Source organism: Branchiostoma belcheri, unplaced genomic scaffold, assembly GCF_001625305.1.
Source record: "Branchiostoma belcheri isolate BF01 breed outbred unplaced genomic scaffold, Haploidv18h27 scaffold79, whole genome shotgun sequence".
NCBI lineage: Eukaryota > Metazoa > Chordata > Leptocardii > Amphioxiformes > Branchiostomatidae > Branchiostoma > Branchiostoma belcheri.
The window spans coordinates 825,350-846,695 of NW_017804453.1; the positions used below are offsets into that span (position 1 = coordinate 825,350).

General features: G+C 42.2%; 3 protein-coding genes across 4 annotated transcripts; all 3 read left to right on the forward strand.

Moving 5' to 3' along the window:
- The first annotated feature begins 480 nt into the window (after positions 1-480).
- On the forward strand, positions 481-6,853 carry LOC109485866. The gene is made up of 7 exons (XM_019789537.1): positions 481-1,239; positions 2,698-2,915; positions 3,224-4,434; positions 4,559-4,615; positions 5,407-5,543; positions 5,912-6,038; positions 6,350-6,853. The coding sequence occupies exons 1-7, from the start codon at positions 1,081-1,083 to the stop codon at positions 6,559-6,561; spliced, it is 2,121 nt and encodes a 706-aa protein (XP_019645096.1). The 5' UTR covers positions 481-1,080; the 3' UTR covers positions 6,562-6,853.
- A 1,027-nt stretch (positions 6,854-7,880) lies between these two features.
- LOC109485966 (histidine triad nucleotide-binding protein 3-like) lies at positions 7,881-15,180 on the forward strand. 2 transcript variants are annotated; one of them, XR_002141167.1, is made up of 6 exons: positions 7,881-7,973; positions 9,271-9,388; positions 9,844-9,910; positions 13,718-13,841; positions 14,220-14,504; positions 14,582-15,180. XR_002141167.1 is itself a non-coding variant. In XM_019789671.1 (5 exons), exons 1-5 carry the CDS (start codon positions 7,905-7,907, stop codon positions 14,325-14,327), a joined length of 486 nt encoding a protein of 161 aa, XP_019645230.1. In that variant the 5' UTR covers positions 7,881-7,904; the 3' UTR covers positions 14,328-15,180. The 2 variants fall into 2 exon arrangements, 1 of the variants encoding a protein (XP_019645230.1); XM_019789671.1 differs by having other exon boundaries at positions 14,220-15,180.
- Positions 15,181-17,475: 2,295 nt separating this feature from the next.
- On the forward strand, positions 17,476-18,864 carry LOC109485855 (histidine triad nucleotide-binding protein 3-like). The gene is made up of 5 exons (XM_019789527.1): positions 17,476-17,494; positions 17,887-18,039; positions 18,148-18,214; positions 18,356-18,479; positions 18,817-18,864. The coding sequence occupies exons 1-5, from the start codon at positions 17,476-17,478 to the stop codon at positions 18,862-18,864; spliced, it is 411 nt and encodes a 136-aa protein (XP_019645086.1).
- The last annotated feature ends 2,482 nt before the right edge of the window (positions 18,865-21,346 follow it).

Here is a 21,346-nt window from a genome sequence, read left to right on the forward strand (position 1 = left end):
GGTGGTTATAGCAACTGACAAGGCTTTATCACACCATATTCACCGAGAAAGGGCGGGCCATTAACGCTATTATCATATAGCTTACACGATAGCCTATCCAAACTGATGCAGTGAAGAGTCACACAATGTACCCCTTGCACATGCTGAATAGAACACAGAATATCTGTTGCGTCTGGAGTCACCTGAGGTCACTGGGGGGTTCATGTTCTATGTCTTCTATCTGGGTCACAGGCAGGGAACAGGTGTTCTTATGGGAGTCATTGGAACACAACTCAAGTTATTTTTGGATTTTTTAGAAGTAGAGCCGTGTTCTATTGGGTCACCTGAGGTCATATGCGGGTGATTATTCATTTTGTTTAATGTATGGATTGGGATGAATAAATACCCGATTTTGACTCTATTTGTGACATTACGGCGACATAAAGAATGTGGAATGGAGCCTTCTGATTGGTCAACGTCACCCGGCTATATGATAATGAAACATACTTACTTACTGTGGGCTTACTTAGTTACTAGCAAGGTAAAACATTGTGCCACGAAAGCTAGGACGTCACAAATCTCCATGGAGATTATGGAGATTAACTATTCCTAGATCAACAATCCTTTGTTCCCAAGGATCTAAGTTGGTGAGAGTCGTAACCGAGGAAACCCAAAACCTACTACAGGTTGTCGCCTGTCGCTTTGTACCTTTCAGTTTTGTCCCGAAGCACGTAGTAATCATGGTTACAAACGGGGCTGTCCTATACGTGTGATACGCCATTAACTAGACAAGCTTAACAACTGTTACAATGCTTTCATTTTGAAGAGAAAAAATAACGACAGGTGATTTTATCACATGAGCCAACGTTATAAATAGATCTTTCAATAAACACAATGTCAAAGTACACTTGATCGTTACATATCGATTAGCTATCCAGACGGGAACAATGAAACGTCCCTATGTGTTAAGAGATTTGGTGAACAAAAGCTTTGTGGACGTGAGAGGCCAGGTGCTTAGGTTAAAGAGCCTACACAAGTATTTGCGCATGACACAGGCACGGGGACTCGAAGACACAACAACTGTTGTGGTAGGAATTAGCCATGGGGCTAGTGTGCAGCACGGGGGGTGACCTGGCCGTGCCGGGGTCTGTGATAGGGTGTCCCATATGCGACAACAGGCCGTCCGAACAGGCAACGTGGGCAGGGCAGATACCGCTGACACAGGACAGGCTGCGTCACTTGGCCAGGTGGAACGAACAGGTAAGCAAGGAGTGATGAAATCCGCTAGACACACGACTGCTGCATGAAAAAAAAACGGTATACGATTCCGCTCATATACATAAGTGAAGAAACAAAATAATCCAGTATATGTATATAACGTTAAGACTTGACTTATATGGTAGGAAGGAAAGGGGAAGGCGGTTGAGAACTAACACAGGCCACATGAATAATTTAGCGGATAGAATGACGTTTGCGTGGAAAGGCAGTCCTTTCATTTTCTCTCCTTCCCAACCCTTTGTGTTGCAAGCACATGTTCTCTTGTGGACATACAAAGTACATGGCCGCTTAAATGTCTTCTGTTCTATATTGAGCAATTATGAGTTAATAATAAAAGAAGAATAACAGTGTATTTTTTTATATCGCACTCTTGAATTGAATCTTGTTCCTGGGGTACTTAGTAGGCTAATGCCCTTACTAGGTTACTGGTTCTTTGTCTTCTGTTGTTTGTTTAAGATTTACTGAGTCATGTTTGCTCGGAGTGCTAAAGTTCTAGTTCTACCCCGCGTGTGTTCTAGATTCCAAAGTTTAAGCGTAGCTGACCAACAAGACCCTGTGTTGTGTCCGGGCTCGCGTGTTGACATGAGGCGTTGCTAGGGAACCCCATTATACCGTCAGGGCAAATAAGGTCTCATATGATCCACGTGTTTCATCCTTTATTTAAGTTATTATGTCTTGTTCGAGAGAACGAGGAAGTGTGTGTTTGTGTGTCTATGTGTGAGGGTGGTGGCAGGTGTAAGGTGTGTGTCTGTGTGAGTGTGTGAGGGGGGGGGGGGTTAGCCCCGGTCACGTATGTGCATTGTAGGATGCAGGCTTTTCGCGACGATGTCGTAGATTTGAGAAGAAACTGGTACATTATTTCTTCTCAGACCTAAGACATAATATAATGTGATATCGTCGCGGAAGAAAACAATTCATCGTACGTGCAACGCACAATGTATGTGACCTGGCCTTAAAATGAGCCCTTTGTAATTGGTCGCACGAAAATACATTCCACTACACGTAATGCATAATTCAGTGTTCAAAAGTTCCTTCAATTACGTATACAATTTTGTACCCGTTAGGTATAGGTCTTTGATAGCTTCATGTACGGATATCATACATCAGTAATATTTCGTAACATGCTGAATTGAGGTATAGGCTTTTCCATTGTTCTTTAAAGGACTAACAAACTAACAAATGCGTATAGAAACACACAGTACAGGTGGCATTGTGGTCCAGAGGGGATGTTGCCAATGTAATCATTCGAATGAAAAGACTGTGGAAAGACTGATATATATTGATAGATTCATTGTCATAAGTGTATCGCATTACATTGTAAGGGGGGGTGTCATCGCATTGCCACGGAGACGCAAGGTAAGGCCTGAACACTTTTATAGAAAAAAAATTATAGACTATATTAATGAAGTATGCAGTATAGAACTATTTCTTGTTTTCCAGGCTCCTTTCTTCACCACATTTGAAGGGTTAGTCGATTACCTGACGGGCCAGACCGCCAGCGATATTGAGCGGTTCTGGGTTCTATTCCACTGGATTCAGCTTGAATGTCGTCGTCAGCAAACACACAAACCAACCACCGAGGACTCCCCATGGGGGTTTCTGAGGGCGGTTCAGAACGGGACGAGGTCACACGCAGAGCTGTACAAGAAATTATGCAGGCAAAGATTCTTTTGATTTTCTTAAATTCCGGGACGGAAGTATTGTTTGGGGGTGGATTAGCTGCGGGTTTGTCTGTCTGTCTGTCTGTTCGTAGATGGACTGTACGTGGATGGGGAAGACTGGTAGACATAATGACAGAGGTCAATAGGTATATAACGTAATTAAGGGAAACCTTTTTAGAAAGTAAACATTGCACTGACCGCATCAATACAAAAATGTAGCCATAGACAAGGCATACCCCATACAACCACAACACGCTACTACCTAAATGCCATTAATTTGTTCTCCCCTTTCCTCCATACTCCAGGACAGCCGGTTTAAGGTGTAAAACCGTGACTGGCCTTTGCAAGTCCATCGGCGACACATCTTTTGAAGCATCTGTGAATGAAGGTACATACAAGTCATCGTGGAATGAGGTAACCATAAATGGAAGACGCTCATTGGTGGACTGTAGACTCGAACTAGACTTTGAGCAAATTCGAATCCCGCCATTTTACTTCTTGGCCCAGCCGACCCATTTTGCCGCCGCACACTATCCCGACAACAAGTCATATCAGCTGCTAGAGGTGAACGTCACATTGGAACAGTTTCAAGGTCACGTCGCCTGTTTTCCCGCCTTTTTTGACCTAGACAAAGATTCGATAGAGCACCATTCAGCGGACGTCAGAACAAACGACGGTGTAGCTGTTCTGAAGTTCGGAGCTAACAAACCGGTGAAATGCTGCCTCCAGACCTTGAACAGAATCACAGTTCAAAGGAAATTCGACCTCAGCAGACATATAAAAACAGAATCAAAGGCTTCTCTAGATAGCCCAACGGTGACCGTTGTCGTTAGACCGCCATTTGCCGGGCGGTTTAGTCTGAAGGTTTCGGTACAAGATGAAAAGAGTGACACATCACTGCCAGTGTGTATGTACACTATAGTGTGCGGAGAGACAGCCGCAGACTGCTCGCCATTTGAAAATGACACAGCTGAGTCCCATCAAAGGAAAAAGAAAAACCGCACCTCGACAAGTTCACAAGATGGGCGGCACCAACCGGCCAAGCCAAACAGGCCGTCCTCAATCAGTTGGTCGGACGAACCAGTGACATCCCCGCAGGGAAGTCGATCTGTAAGAAAGAGACCACATAAAGACGAACATTCCGAAGTAGTGTCAGGAGTTTCTCGGGGCGAAAACGCGCCCTCCGTACAGATAGACGCTGACTACCCGAAAACGTACAAGGCATGGACGGGACACTGCGTCCTACACAGACCTAGAGCGAGGTCGCTGTCGAAGGGCGCTTTGGTCAAGTTCAAACTTGCAGTACCGCACATGACTCGCATGGTGGTGCTTCTGCCTCACTCTGAGGATGGCCATGGTTACAAGACAGTTTCGTTGAAGTCTAGAGATGGAGGAACCACGTGGAAGGGGAAGGCTATGATTCCTGACAGGAACGACGCGGAAAGACGTTACGTGTTTGTGGTGGGGACGCCCAAAGACACAAACGAGGGGCAATACCTACTGGAGTACGATATAGGTGAGTCTGAACAAAAGCCATAGGGTGGGCGGGTCAATACTATTAGGGCAACCAACTCAAATGTTCGTTTATGAACCAAACTTTAATGAGCTCTACCAACATGTTACCTTTGTTCTTGTCACAGGAGACAGGAACCCTCCGGAGGGGGAGTCTATGGAGGATCACGGCAGCGTCGATCTGAGTTAGTAAAAACAGAGTTTCAGAATCATTGGCACTTTTATGGCCCGGTCACTTGATACTTCACACGATCGTCGTCCGATTGCATTTGTCCTGCATGACGTATGCACAGTCATACGTATGCCCTGCAAAATCTAGCTGTCCTGTTACGGAACGGCTATCTTAGATCCTTGCCGCCGGTTGGTTCTGTCACGGCCTGCTTGAAAACGACTATCTACGATAAATGTGACCGCGCCGTTAGTGAAAACATGTACTAGTGTACTGTAATAATGACACACAAACAAACAAACAGACAAACAAATCCACAGAACAGCCACTCAAAACAATAACAACGTTACTTCCGTACCCGGAAGTAATAAGCTTACGTCCCATAAGTGTAGAACTTGGGACTGCCCTGTCACGCCACACCTACATTACTCTTTTCTGATATGGTATATAATTAGGTACTAGACTTTGTACTTGGTACGCCACTTATATACACTATATAAGTTAGTATATACTATCCCCCTTTCTACTGGACGGTCACGGATGGCTGAACGACCAAAGTTGTAATTCTCTGACCTTTGATTTTACAATAGGAATATGATGCCAGATCGGTAGGGAACAATTTAAGACAACAAAACACACAAAACTTGAAATTCGCTCTTTGTGTATGAAATTCGTTGATCGATTTGTCAAACTTTCCGCAATTCCGGTCGCTCAGCAGTCATAGCTAGCCTGTAGTGGAAAGGGCGTTATCTTGTTTTGTAGCAATGACTATGTGTATATGTTCTAAGAGAATCATTTCAACCTCAGAACTAGATGACCTGCAAGATTCCCGCCTTAAGCCCCTCCCGGACGGTTTCACCTATCACGTCATGATCAGCTATTCATGGGCGCAGCAGGAGGTCATTCTCATGGTCAAAGAACACCTCAACAAAGATGGCTACAGGGTAAGTTAAGAGTACGTACATGGCTTGGTACATACTGGATGTAACTTTATTTTAGGCACAAGCGGATGCCGTGTGCAGGAAAATGAGTATCTTTTCAGCGATATGGTCATGCCTTCAAGTACAAGAATTTTCGTTTTCCCCCTAGAATTATCGTACAGTAGAACCAGCACACAAGGAGCAACTTCACCAGATAGCTTTAGATAACCGTTTTGCACTTATCGAGAAGAGTTGTCCATCCCAGTGTAGATCAAACCTTACAGTCTGGTCTTATGCAACTTGTACTTATTGTACAAAACTGGGGTGTTTCGCTTAAAGGCGGTTTACCGATTATGCAAAACCAACCCACTTACAAACACATGTTGTTACAGGTGTGGCTAGACAAGGACGAGATGAGCGGGACGATGCTGGAGTCCATGGCCCGGGGGGTCAGGTCGTCTGCCATCGTCATCATCGCCGTTTCCGAGGACTACGTCGCCAGTGACAACTGCAAAAGAGGTACAACATTTATAGCGCCTTTTCCTTATTCGAGACCTTGCTGTTCTTCACCTCCTCCCATTCGTTCAAAGTACATAAAAACATCACCATTATTGAACAAACTAACGTCTTCAAATCATCAATCTTAATGATTTACGGTGTACGTTCGTTTAATAGCCCCTGTCACACAGTCAGGGCCTCCCGAATGTACAATTTGTTGATTATCACCTTTACAAATGTATTTGTCATGTATGCTTTGAGTAATTATAACCAGTCAATTTGATGATGTTTTGAAATAAGCGTCGTTTTGTTCTGTATTCCTTTGCGTACAGAAGCCAACTTTGCCCGGGATAAAAAGAGAGAAATCATCCCTTTGAAGATGACGACGTACTATCCCGACAACTGGCTGGGCATGCTGATCTCTGGGAAGTATTACGTCGACTTCTCTTCGCCTGGACCTCTCAGTGATAAACTCAAGGACTTGGAGTTCCAGATTGAGGACAGGTTGAAAAAAATTGGTTCGATGAACTATGAAGTATCATGAAAAAAATCTTCATTGACAGAAAAAAAAGTACAGCGACTTTCGAAGTCTCTTCTACAATCAAACAAACAAACAAGCATATACACAAGAACTTACATAGAAGTACTGGTATATGGTTAAATCAACATGTTGGGTTTGACGAGTATATCGTACAACGACTGTATAGTTATGTACATTCTTTGATTCATTTTCCTATTTGCCACAGTAATTGTTATCTCCTCCTAGAATGTACTTGAATTTATTTATAGGATGGAATGTATTAAATTCTTTTGAAAAAGCGGAAAGAAATGTTAACGCACAGCTTTGAATGTTAACGTTTATCATCAGAGTGGCATTCATCTTATTCAGACAGGAGTATGATACGTTTTTTTATTTTATTCACATGGATTTTTGAGCATTGGATAGGAAGCACTTGTTGTGCTTATGTAAATCCGCTGCTCATAAAACATAATATAAATGTAAACATAAAGATGACATAAAGTATAGCATTAACATAAAATGAAAGTGGCTGGCGCACCAATACCTAGCATAACATTATTGAGATTGGTCAAATCTTCCAGAGTGGTGGATATAGTTAAACACAATATCAAAGATACGGCAGTTGGTAGGGTAAGGGAGGCTGGGGCTACCTGTAAGAAGTAAAGTACATAATGTGGCGTCATTTGCGTTGAGTGGGTCACGTTACGACACGTCCAGTCCTTTTGTAGAAGTTGCACAACTCAACGGTAACGGCTTTTAAAGTAACCATGGTTAGGGTTAGATGCTCTGTGAAGAATGTTATCACTAGCTATTATATGTTGTTGCTCTATTTCACAACGACTCCATCATTGTGCGATGTGCAGTGACCGAATCTGAGCTAGGCAACTCACACGAGGTCACAGCGCTAGCTTACAGGTACCTGACTTCAGTTGGGAGGTAATATAGAAGGCGTTGGAAGGAGAGGGGCGGGCTCCATCTGTTTGCACATGTTTGCACTCTTTAGCTATAGTAACGTTACATTTTCCTTATAATGATCAATAAATTCCGAACAATATTTGAGTATAAAGACTATTAACCCTACCTTTAATAGCGTTAGCTGCTGGTGCTCTTTCTTATGAATGGAAGCTTCAATTCCTATAAGCTAGGAACGTGGTAATGTCACTTAGTTATCATATATCAAGAAAAGGGTGAAACAGGAACGAGAACATTAAGACAGAGAAAAAGTATGTTCGACGGGCCGTAGTAGTCCGCAATCGAAGACTCTTGTCATTACCACTCACTCACTCACGCTCACTCACGAATAAATAGCCAGTCGACAGCGCCTCCTGGCGGTTTTACCTGAATATACAAGGGCGCATTTTTGCAACATGGCCAGGCGGTGCATATTTTGCACCATTGCTCGTGGAGAAGAGCCCAAGACAACGCTTCTTCATGAGGTAAGTGACACAGAGCATTTTATATCAAGGATAAGAAATAAGTAGCTACTGGTCCCTGCGCACTGCATATGAGGATGTATTGTTATATTAGATGTCAGTGCCCACTGAGCTAAATGGGGGAGGGGGGCGTTACCTTTTACTTGTCATGATGTGGTCTAGGATTAAATATGTTGGCTTTAATACTAAACCTTTCTGGTGCGGTCACTATAACAAATTCATCAAGGTCAAATCGCATGGTTTTCTCTTTATTAATGATACACAATCACCGAATGTCACACAACCATGATACATAACCAAGGACATTGATCAGATACTAAAAGACGTGACAATAGCACCCAGATTGTTCAGATATTGATACTTCAGTATTATTTTGTGTGGCTGCTTTGTGGGTTTGTGTCTCTACTTGTCCTAACAACAATGGATGGATGGTGGGTGGGAGTTGATTTGGGCAGTAGATTGATAGGGATCTATATGTAATACCTGAAGTTGATGCAGCATGCCCAGGTGGGAGTGACTGGGTACTTGTGGATCAATAAATGAATCTGGAAGTGGTGTAACACCCGACCAAATTAGATCTCATCATACAATTGCCTCCACAGTTCCAATATAAAATTCAGGAAAACCCTGTACACTTCCCAGAGGCCATGAAATCCAATATGTACTTCCTGGAAAATTTTGACTCATATGGTATGCTTTCCAAGCAAGCTGTGAAAGAAAACATTTCTCACTGAGATAAATTGGTCTACCTCAACCTGTAACATCCGTGTCCATAATATCACCAGGGTCCATAATATCGCCACCTTGAAAAATAGTGTGCTTTAAGATATTTTTACTGCTACATACTTTTGGTATGCACTCCTGCACACCTCAAATGTACATACCTAGGGTATGTTGCAGTAAAAATATCTTTAAGCACACTTTTTCTCAAGGTGGCGGTATTATGGACTATGGTGATATTATGGACACAGATGTTATACATGGTGAGAACATTTCTGCTACAATATGATGTAGGGTTGTGAAACATTCTCACATTATGTGAGGACTTTGTGACCACATTAGACAGCATTCTACTAAGATATACATATGAAAGCTTTAGGTATATGCTGCAATGCAATATTTAGTAGGATTATATGTACTATCACATTGAAAAGTCACATTCATCGTACCATTTTGTTGTAGGATTTTCAGCAAGGTTATTCCATGGCAACCTTTTCTGTCATGAAACAGCTGGACACACAGGTTACTAAATATAGATACTTCAGAGTAAAATATAACATGTCTGTCTTCCACTCTTCAGGATGAGAGATTTGTGGCATTCCAAGACAGGAGTCCAGGAGCTCCCCACCACTACCTCATCATCCCCAAGGAACACATAGGAAACCCTGCAACTCTCACTAATAAAGATATACCATTAGGTGGGTTCATAAAACTAACTAAGGAAGACCTCAGGTTTGATATAGTCATACATCAAGTTACAATGTATACATATCAAGTGCAGCCTGTTGAGATTAATTTTCGCAAAATGCTTGCAATAACTTGAAAGGTCTGCATCAAACAGCCCACACCAGGGAGTTTTTACGGTGTGAGTTTAATGACTTGGGACAGCAGTAATCAGAAAGGTGGGCTGGAAAGATAGGCTGTCAGAAAGAGGTGTGTGCTTAGTAGGACTGGGGCCCTACTAGTATTTAATAAAAGTCAGCCCAATTGTAGAATGGTTACCAATTTTGCTAGGCAGTGACCTATAATTAGTATGAATCAGTTTGTTATTTTATAGAATGTGGAGTTTAGATTTGTTGTGCCCATCACTCTTCTGTGTTGTGAATTGTGCAGTGATTTCCTGAGTTTCCACTAACTGTTGTTCACTTTCCAGTTGAGTCCCTGGCCGAGGTTGGGAACAAAGTCCTACAGGAGCAGGGAGGGAACATGGAGGACAAGAGGTCAGATCTTATGCAGGCTTTCTTGCTATTGTCACTGGACTGTATTATAACATTAGTACACAAAAATGCTAATGATTAAATTTTAATCTAATTTTTTGTATCACCCTTTAATGCTTAGGTCACCAATTCAAGAAAGGGGCCCGCTCGGCGCGTGTTCGGCGTGTTTTTTGGCACTACCGAACGGGACCTGGACGGAGACCGGCGGGCTTCCCGACGGCTGCCGGCCTATTTTTGGCCCCGCGCGGTCGCCGAATCGATTTTAACTCAGAGTTAAAATCACTTTGGGCCCCGTTCGGCGAAGTACGCCGAAGCGACGCCGTAACCTCACTGCCCGGGACCCGTCGGGCGGCCGAACAGGCACCTGCCTAAGATTATGACGTCACATGTGCTGATAAGTGCATAAGGTGGAGCCTAAAACCAGAACTGTGACCAACAAACTTGTAAGACGTGTATGTAGGCCCACCCCCGACTCATCACTACGGTACTTCGGCCAGTGGATAACCTCTTACCAATGGTCTGAAGTCTACAAGGCCCCTACCACAAGAGAAAAGTCTCAGGCAATGTACAGTACTCTGCAGTCCAAAATAAACGAATTCTTCCCCGTGAAATGCGTCCGGTTGCATCACCTTGACAAACCTTGGATGACACCGGCGATTAAATCCCTGCTAAATGCTCGTCAACAAGCCTACGCCAGCAATGACTTGACCACCTGGAAGAAATTAAGAAACAGAATACAACGAAAAATTAAGAAGGCAAAGAAAGTGCACTATGATGGTAAAATCAAATCACTAAAGAACGAAGACAATTGCACAATGGCACAAAGCAATCAAGGTGATGGCGAACATGTCCCGCGCTGATCCAGTCATCCATGTAAACGGAGTAAGCAACGGTGACCATAAAGCGACTACCAACGAAATCAACAAATCGCTCGCTGCCGTAATACAGTCCTTGCCTCCGATCGACATATCGCTGCTCCCACCGTACCTACCGTCGCTCCCGACCCCGTCGGTCACACCCTGGGACGTCTTAAATAGGCTCCGGAAAGTTAAAACGAGGAAAGCTGCTGGCCCTGACGGCATCCTGGGCAAACTAATCCGTGAGTTTGCGTATGAACTGAGTGGTCCCCTCTCAGATATCCTGAACTGTTCTCTCGCACAGGGGATCGTACCCGATGAGTGGAAAAGTGCGATCGTGGTACCGGTGCCCAAAACAAAGCCTCCCTCAATCGACCAAATTCGCCCAATATCTTTGACTTCCCTGTTAGCCAAAATCGCTGAAGGGTTCATCACTCAGTGGGCTCTTTCTGACATCTTACCACAAATCGACCCTCAGCAGTTTGGGTGTCTTAAAGGGAGGTCAACAACTCACTGCTTGCTCGACCTAACCGACAACTTATATAAGGCTTCAGACAAGCCGGGCACACTATGTTCATTGGTGTCTACTGATTATAGCAAAGCTTTCGATAGGGTAAGCCACACCACTGCTGTAACCCGTTTAATCGAACTGGGCCTGCGACCGTCACTTACAAGGTGGATTGCTGATTTCCTAACGGATAGACGCCAGGCAGTCAGATACCATGGAACCCTTTCAGACAGTGTCTCTATAACGTGTGGTTTACCCCAAGGAACCCTCCTTGGGCCCCTGATTTTTGTGGCCTACATTAATGGTGCAGCACGGCAGGCCACCGCCAAAAGGTGGAAATTTGTAGACGATTTAAATCTGCTTGAGTGTAGAAATCCCTCTTCAACACCTTCATCTCTGCAAACGGACCTGTCAGACCTAGATAAATGGTCCTGTGAAAACAGCATGCTCTTACACCCTGGAAAGTGTAAAGTCCTACATGTCAAGTTCAGTAGGTCGGTACCTATACCACCACCTCTCAAAATTAACAACAGAGATCTGCAACAGGTTGAAGTCATGAGGATTCTTGGTGTCTTCCTACAATCCAACCTCAAGTGGAATGCACACGTGGACTACATCTGCGCCAAATCCAGCCAACGCTTGTTCTTCCTCAGACGTCTCAAACACTTTCACCTGGACATCGAAGATCTCGTCTCTGTTTACACTACATACATCCGCCCGATCACCGAATATGCAACTCCGGTATGGCACTCTGGCCTTACAACGTCTCAGTCTGACAGAATTGAGAGGATCCAGCGCCGAGCTGTGCGTATTATCCTGGGACCGGACTACTCCAACTATGCTGAAGCCTGCTCACAGCTCGGTCTATCTACTCTCCACGAGCGGCGTGAGGAACTGACTCTTAAGTTTGCCAGATCCCTGCTAACATCTGGTCACTACCGTCACCTTTTGCCACCTCACAGACAGACTATCACTAGCCGTCAAACTCGTTTTTCTAATAATTTAGAACTCCAGCGCTGTAGAACAGAAAGATATAGAAACAGTGCTGTCCCATACATGACGCGCTTGATTAACTACTAGTCACACATATTGTTACATGACTTTGGTTTAGTTTTATAGATCCTTGTGCTGCTACTACTTGTAATATAGTGATTTTAATATGTTATATTTCCAAACCCTATTTTAAATATGATATGTCATTACTTTTATATGAATACTTGGCACGACTATATGTAACGAGTGATTTTAATCGTGATATCTCTACCTGTATTTTAATATGTTATTATGTCACTACCTGTTATATTAATGTTTACCAGTTCAATTCAGTGCGAGTTACTACTTACACTGCGAGACTGTAAATGTTTGTTGTGAAGCAACAATAATAAACCAATCTACTAAGGTGGTAAGGAAAATGGGGTTATATGTGGCATATGTAAACTCATTGTTCAGACTACGTCGGACAGTTCAACACGCGCGTGTTACACCGTGTACTTGTGTGTGTTACACCGTATACTTGTGTGTCAGAATGCCGAAGGGCAATGGAAAACAGCCGAGACGATAGCCCGGCATACATGTACTTCAGGAATGAACAGTGACATTGTGTTGCATGTGGGCTACCCTGAAAGCAAACTCCAGGGATCGGTAGCTGTTCCCCGTCGCCAGGAAGCGTGGGGTAATGGCGAGTTTTAGGCCTGCTGACAAGGGCTGTTTAGCACTGCATAGAATTAAACAGAAGTGTTACATACGGACTGAACTGTTATATCTAAATTATAAATAATCACGAATACATTGAAATGTGTCAAGAAGTAGATGGCATTTAAAGCACTGGCTCTGGACTTTTCTCGATGGGTGGACCTACACGTTGTTGGAGGTCGTGAAACATCAGTGGTTCCATTCGCAGGAAGGACTTAAAGTCGCAATGATGTTCGCGACAAAATTAAAGCTCCGTCATCAGTGTCCGTACACGACAGGAGCCCGTCGGGATCCCCCCTGGACCCCGCCAGGGACCTGGCAGCTGCCCGGCCGAACTGTAAGAGCCGGTCGGCACCCTACCACACGCCGCACGGGTCAAGACGGGAGACTGGCCGGGCACCGGACGGGTCCCTGACAGAAACCGGCCGCCAAGGGGACCAAAAGTTTATAAATATTAATTAGAAGACGCCTCAACACCGGCCGGAGTACAACCAGGCCCCGACAGGGAGCCGTAAAAGAACATTTAATTGTGACCCTGACAGGTCGGCGCACGCTCGGCGTCATGACACCGGCCGGCGTCTACGCCAAGGACATACCGAACGGGCGCCGCTTCAAATGTGACCTAAGCATAAAATTAGCTATTACCATTTAAAGTCTTACTATTTTAGTAATTTTTGTGTAAGAATGTATATTTCATTTATACTAATAAATTGCTTATGTTTATTTATTCATTTTGCTTGTGTTCCAATCCAGACTGGGCTTTCACTGGCCTCCGTTCAACAGCATCAACCACCTCCACCTGCATGTGTTGTCCCCCACCAGTCAGATGGGCTTCCTGTCCAGACTTATATACCGCCCTGCCTTCTATTTTGTGACGGTACGTTTGTCCTGCATACTTTTCTGTCACTTTTTCCATGGAGTCAACCTTTATCAACAACTTTTAATAGAAAACAATAAATCAAAATTCATACCATGAAATGTTTTCTTTTATCATTCATTATCTGATCTCTTGCTGATGCTGTCTAGTTTTCTCACTGACAGAAAGACAGGAAATAAGATTGGACCTCTGATATAACTTCCTGCCTCAGCATCCCTGGTATTCCTAGAATGGGGAAATAACTATGGAACAGAAGCAAACACAAAACCTCTGTACAAAAAAATTATGTCTAACAGAAAGCATAGTATACGATTGTGATGTTGAGTATGTGTAATAATAATATATGACTGTATCTTGTTTCTCATTTTGCAATAACAGGTAGACAGTCTGCTACAGAGACTACAGGCCATGCCTGTAGATCAGCCTGTAGCCCCTTCATCTACACCCCAACAACCACCTGCAACTAAACCTGAGGGAGAGCAGTGATAGCACAACATGTTTCCCTCTGTAGATAGGTAGTCATAACAATGTGGTAATTCATCCTTGGACTTCTTAAGAATTAGAACAAATACATGTAGAAGGAACCCCTGACAGATGCAGTGTGGTTGAGAATCTATAAACAGTAATTGTAATAATAACTTAATTGCAAATCTTTGCCTATAGGCTATTTGATGCAGTGTGATTGAGAATCTATCAACAGTAATTGTAATAATAACTTAATTGCAAATCTTTGCCTATAGGCTATTTGCAAGTGTTCATTATAAAGAAAGGTATATAATAAAGGTAAAGACATTGTAAAGGTATTGTGTCAACACTATCATATACAAATGTAGATTGTGTACAGTAATATTCCATCAGAATTTTAAAAAGTTTCTTCTCAGCAAGATAACAACACTAATAATGATTAGTGGTTTAAGTCTACTTCTAATTTTAAGTTTACTCTTTTAAATTAAGTCAATGTTAACTAGAATTGAGAACAGGCTAAAGCCCACAAGGTGAATGACATTTTGAAAAGTTGATACTAGTTTAACACCTGTTATGTTAATCCTTCCACAAATGTGTTCAATCTCAACAGATAAATAAAAAAATACAAATGTGTGGGAGTTACATGATTGTATGTCTTATGAATTTTAACTTTACCTTGTGGCATGTTCAGTGTTTACCCTCCTCTCCCTCTATCTGAAACCAATCCTGACTGTCCATCACAATTAGCAGTTCAACCAATGAAAGCATGGCAATTAGCTGGTTGACCAATGAGAGATGGCTACATGTCTATCAAATGTTTACATTTCTATGTGTGTACCTTTGAACACAATCCAATAAAGTATAGTGTATTTTGTATGCAAATTTGGTCAATTAAGTGGTGTTCCCCTTTTCAAGTTGCATAAAAAAGTGGATGAATAGCCTAATTTGTATTTCCCCCGCAACCTGCATATTTTTAGATAAATTTTTACTTCTTTTATATATATCTGTGCCCAAAGTACACATTACAAGTGGGAAAGTCCTATTATATAATTAAACACAAATTAAAGTATCACAGCATCTTATGGTAATTTAGCAAATTAGGTTCTAAGTTGCTTACTACACATTCATGTTCTTCTTTATATACTGTGAGTTACATATGATGTATGGATGAAATTAGCTTTAGGCCACACCAAGTAAATTTTATGGATGACGTCCTTTAGAGACCCTATATCTAATGCGAGAGGGCGAGAAAAAAAACAAGAAGGGCCCTAAAAAACAAGATTCCTAGATTAGAAATATACTAAGAGACGACAAATGTTAGGACACAAATTGAATGAGGTGACACAGATTAACAAGCAAGAAGTCTTTTATTCATCATCAAAACAGCACTGATAAATCAGGTGGAACAGCAGTTGTCGTCCTCTCCTGTTTCTTTCATCACATTTTTGCAGGCCTGCAGAAACAAAGCATGTGCTCTTTACCCATTTCGCGTTACGGGTTTCACGTCAATCTAACGATTTGGGGCACTGTCGTGACTCTTTGGTCATAGTTACAGGAAGCCGAATTTCTTGTTTTTTTTTCTAGGAACAGGCCAAAATCTATGCGCGCGCGGACGTCATCCATAAAATTTACTTGGTGTGGCCTTATATAGTTTTTCATTAATTTTACAACTGAGGTCCTAATTTGCATTACAGTATACATATCCCATTTTGTCACAAAAGTTCCATGTGTGAATTTCCCGCCATTCAAAATGAATTATGAATGTCTAACACCCACAATATTACACAGTCATTAATGTTCACATTATACAAGACCATTTGGTGCTTTCAGTGTGACAGTAATGTATGGATCATGCCACAAGAGACATTCAGTGAAAAATGAACAACAAACATCTTTTAGAAAAGCATTTGAAACCTCTCAGCCAAACTACCAGAGCGCACATCCCATCTCAAACCCATAAAATACTGCCTCTTATAAATCAGCCCCATCCGCGAGTTCCGACAAAGAAATCAGGAGGGTCTCATAGTGACCTGCTCGTCTGAAGGTAATGAACTGTTGGCGGGGCTGATCATGCATTCGTCATCCCTCCACATCACGGAAACCTGTAGTCGGTCCGTGCTGCATGATGGCGGGGTGTATATTTTGCAACATCGCCCGCGGAGAAGAGCCCATGACAACACTTCTGTACGAGGTTTGTGACATCTTATCACCCGTAACATGATAGAGATCTAGACGCCATTTATCAGATGTTTATGACGAAACAATATTCCTGAGGGGCGTGACGGGGCTTCTTGATGTATGATTAAGTTTAATGTTGTACAATCTTCACGGTGTAGTTCAGGGAATTTCACGGTTACCACAAAATGTCAGAAATCCCCCGGCTTTGAAATTAAGCAACCCCAACCCGCTAAAATCCGGCTCTCTGATTACACACATGATATAGATAATCCTTGACGATGGATAGCTAGCGATACGGGTATCATAACGCATACATCACTACGGTTCAGCATTTACAAACGACGGGGAAAATTCCCCCTCACTCAAATGATGACCTTGACTCTGCTCTGTCATTTCGATGTACGTAGCCCCACTATAGACAAGGGCATAGGATTTAATCGTTTTGTCTGATGTGTCTAATCATATGATGTTTTACTGGCATTGATTTTGGCTGACCAGACGTATTTTCATGGAGCAGCGCCATTCATTTGAGACATGACGTGGCTTGGCTATGTACATGTACGTGTACATGACTGTAATCTCCATCAAAGGAGGCTACTTTAGGGGCTGAAAATATAATACGGCCAAATACGGTGAATACCTGTAATTACGTAAAATAATTTCTGTGGGGCGAAATGATCTCTCCCTGACCAACAAACTCCTTTGGCAAAGTAATCACCTTATTTGGCAAATGTCTAACATTGAGTATATATTTTCTTCCCTAGAGTAAGTCCAGTTGAGGCTGGCGTGGGGGTAGTTTCAGAAAGCGCGCTTACATGCTATATCTCAATTTTAATGTGATGGCGAGGTCACAATCGTCGTACGATTTTGATGCTGTAGAATTATCAAGCATGCGCGGGCTGTGACAGAACCGACCGCCAATGATCAATGTCTTGTTCCTTACATTGTTAGATAGCTGAATTTTGTTGACACATGGATGACTATCCCAAAAATGCATTCATATTGCGATCGTACTGCGGTCGTACTACATTAATATGTGACCGGGCCCTAACAGTGTGCACATGTTTAATACTAACTATTCTTATTAGTACGGAAGTACAAAATGTATTGTTTGGGTGGCGCTGGTTTAGGGAACGTTTGTTTGTATTGAGTTGGTAGAAATTGGGTTTCAGTTGATTGACAGGGTTGTGACCCGGTATGTCATGGGTGGCACGATGTGCTATTAGGGCGTCAGGAACGTGTACTGTGTAATACTAGTATTATTAACCATGGTATGACACATGAACCATAGTGTAATACAGGACTGGTGAGCTACGTAAGTTATACAATCGTCTGAGGTATAATCCATTCTATGATGTAATTCAATCGGGTATTTCCCCATGAACATACAATACATACCCAGAGGTCTTAAAGCTCCGATGTGTTGTTTCTCTACAGGATGAGAAATTCGTGGCGTTTCGAGACCAGCGGCCGGGAGCTCCCCACCATTACCTGATCATCCCCAAGATTCACGTCCCCAACCCTTCAACCCTGACCAATAAAGACATTCCACTAGGTGGGTTTCTAACGGATGGAGCAGTATCCGTTTTTTAAAACTAAATTTTGTAACATACTGTCAATAAGATTTTTTGCACTATTGACAGGGTATTTTTCTCCATCTCAGTTGAGTCCCTGGCCGAGGTTGGGAACAAAGTCCTACAGGAGCAGGGAGGGAACATGGAGGACAAGAGGTCAGATCTGACTCTTCACTGAAATTTCTTGAAACCGTGTTGCATGTGTAATACGTCTGTAATATGGACGATAGACTTTACGCAATTGGATGGTAACAACTGAAGTGTAGATAATAACTCTTGAAGTTGAACATGTTTCAGAATGGGCTTCCACTATCCCCCATTCAACACCGTGGACCACCTCTGTCTGCACGTGCTGTCTCCAGCCAGTCAGATGAGCTTCCTGTCCAGCACCATATACAGCACCACCTTCTGGTTTATGACGGTGTGTTGGTTCACTATGTCATGGTGTCAGTTGATTCAACTTACAGTGTTTGGTTGTGTGTCCGTAGTTAGTGGGGGTGATGTGGTAACACCACAGAGGGGAGTGGAAGCATTTCAACTAGACAGAAGTGACAGAAAAATAGAGTTCATAGGTGATAATTTGTCTTCAAGTTGTGTATATTATATTATATGGTTACGGTTACGTATTATGCTGTAGACCTATGAAATCCAAAATCTTTTATCAATAACATTTTAATAACTAGGTAGAGATTGCTCCCAAATATTTAGAGAAATCAGTACCAGTGTATGTGAATGTTATATTGTATGCCCTCTTACAGGTAGAGAAAATACTGGAGAAGCTGGAGGCAATGCCACCAGGCCAGTAGATCTTCATCCACATCCCAGAAACATCTGGAAACTAAACCTGGGAATAGCAGTACTTGTAGTATAACCAAGAACAGTGATCTAGCCTCTCAGTTTTAGTTTTGCTAAAAAAAAAAAAACTTTCCTACTTCGTTGCTGACTTGAAATTTGGAAAAAGACAAAAGTTGTGAGCTGAAGACAAATGCCTTGCCATTAAAAAGGATCGACAACTATATTATCATCAATAAATAAAATATATAAAATCTGAAAGTTTATTTTTTCTCAGGAAAGTAGTTGCATGTACACGATTAGTTGATGTCAACTAGAATGTACTAAGTACAGGTAAGGCTTATGATGTTTGTAAATAACTGTACGATCAGAAGCAAAACTGTTAAGTGTTTCTGTTAATCTCTGAGTAATCAATATGTAGCTTGTCAGCTAAATGTAGGCCTAGAAAAATTTGATAAACCTTAGACAAATTATACAGTTACATTGTGTCAACATCTAGACGTGGCTTGTTTTTTCTTTCATACTGTAAAATGATTTTGAAAAACTGTATCCCTGACATGCTTATAGAAATGACCATTAAAGCGGGTCTATAGCAAACATATTGAAGTCGTGTTTCGCTTTTATTCCGATTTCATATTGTAAAACACATGTAGACATACTGTAAAGGCACTTCTCAGTCGTCATCCTCATCATCAAACAAAGCATTCATCCTCCTCTCTTCCTCATCTTCCTCTCCTCCCATCTCACTGGCATCATTGCACAATCCTGGTTTTCTGTCCTGTAGACCGTTCCGTAAGTCATTGTAACTTCCTGTCAGATTGCAACTACTCTTCTGATTTTCGTTGGAGCTTCTTTCCTTTCCATGAGTTGTGGAAGAAACAGCAGCCAAAGCTCCATTAGTTTGAATTACTACACTGTTTTCCTGAGTCCTGGTGGATGCTGCTGCTGAGGTCTTGTTGGTGTTTCCACCCTGTAGCCAACTGGACAGAGTAGTTGGCGCACTTTGGGTAGAGCTGCTTCCAAGATGCCTGCCACCTTTTATCAAATAGAAAACACTTACGATATATATCTCTGTGATGCCAGTCAATGTAAGTCTATCTGATAATTTAACACTCACAAATGTAAGATGATATGGAAATAATTATTGAAACACAGACACAACATGAAACGAAACCTCTGTACAATTAGGTAACAACAGGACCTGTACCTTTATTAAGGTGGGTAGTGCTGTCCAGCTGAGATGACCCTCCAGAGGCAGACATGCCTGCAGTGCTGCTCTGTGCATCTCCTGTGTTCAGCCTTCTCTTCTTGGTGACCTGCGCCGAGTCTTTGTGTTCTTGTAGACACTTCCTGGACACACTGTGCTCAGGTTTGTAACCACAGCCTGGGAAATATTGGTTTATGTACGAGGGAACCATCACAGGCACTCAGAAGAAATCTCAAAAAGATCTCACTGACATATAACTCCTTGAAATACCCAGGTATTTATGGTTGTCATGAATTTCTTGTTTTATTAATCATGAGAATTCTTGCTGATTCTACCTAATATGCACTTTTCCCCTTGCCTCCATAAGGCAACGGATGTCTAGCACATGGATAGAACTTACTGCAACACAAGCAGACATACAAACAGACAGTGAATGAAAACAAAACCTCCATACATGGAGGTAAATAAAGACAATCAAATGTCCAAGTCAACTGCAGATGTTTTTGCTAAATGTTCCTACATCAACTTGTTAAGATATATCACTAACCTTGTCCAGTAATGTCCTGGCAGGTCTGATCAAACCTTTTCTTGTGATGTGGTCGCACAAACTTGTAGAATTCTGCAGAGGATAGGAGACACGAGACAAGTATAGAATTAAGGCATGAAATTGAAAATCTCAAATTACTACCATTAACATGACACCAAGCAACATATATTGATTTATTTTGTTTATTTGTTTATTTGAATTCACCACAAGATATACAAGTGGAAGGGAGGACAGAACAGGTGCATTGACACCTCTACAAGGTGTCCTCCCAAGCACAACATACAGAATATAAAAACAGATTACCTTGCACTGGAGTTTTTTGCAAAATGTACAGGCTGTTGTCCTAAAGTCAACTGTTTTACATTTAGACTATATCTACCTTTCTTCAGTCCACAAACTTTAGATGTTTTAAAGCAACATTTACATCTCTGATACTATCGATGTGTCCAATAGAAGGAACATCTCACCTCTGAAGAGATGGATTGTAGAAACATCTTCTGTAAACAAGTCAGCCAGATTAGTCACCATGGTGTTGAAATCATCAGTCTGGAAAGAAAAAATACTTTTAGTAATCGGGGAGCTGACTTGAGCTCTTACATGTACCTTCTCAAGGGCTCAGTCACGTACATGTACATGTACATTGTATGATCAATGTAGTATGATTAAAAAATCTAAGGGCATTATTGGGATAATCCTGCAAAGTTCAGCTGTGTTGTTATTGAAAAGGCTGTCTTAGACCATT

Bases quoted from the DNA above. Each gene is read 5' to 3' on its own strand.
- LOC109485866 (XM_019789537.1), top strand. From the start codon at position 1,081: ATGGGGCTAGTGTGCAGCACGGGGGGTGACCTGGCCGTGCCGGGGTCT. The intron at 5,544-5,911 runs GTAAGTTAAGAG...ATGTTGTTACAG, and splicing joins TCAACAAAGATGGCTACAGG to GTGTGGCTAGACAAGGACGA. The intron at 6,039-6,349 runs GTACAACATTTA...CTTTGCGTACAG, and splicing joins CAGTGACAACTGCAAAAGAG to AAGCCAACTTTGCCCGGGAT.
- LOC109485855 (XM_019789527.1), top strand. The intron at 18,215-18,355 runs GTCAGATCTGAC...AACATGTTTCAG, and splicing joins GGGAACATGGAGGACAAGAG to AATGGGCTTCCACTATCCCC. The intron at 18,480-18,816 runs GTGTGTTGGTTC...GCCCTCTTACAG, and splicing joins CCACCTTCTGGTTTATGACG to GTAGAGAAAATACTGGAGAA.
- LOC109485966 (XM_019789671.1), top strand. From the start codon at position 7,905: ATGGCCAGGCGGTGCATATTTTGCACCATTGCTCGTGGAGAAGAGCCC. The intron at 7,974-9,270 runs GTAAGTGACACA...TCCACTCTTCAG, and splicing joins AGACAACGCTTCTTCATGAG to GATGAGAGATTTGTGGCATT. The intron at 9,911-13,717 runs GTCAGATCTTAT...GTTCCAATCCAG, and splicing joins GGGAACATGGAGGACAAGAG to ACTGGGCTTTCACTGGCCTC.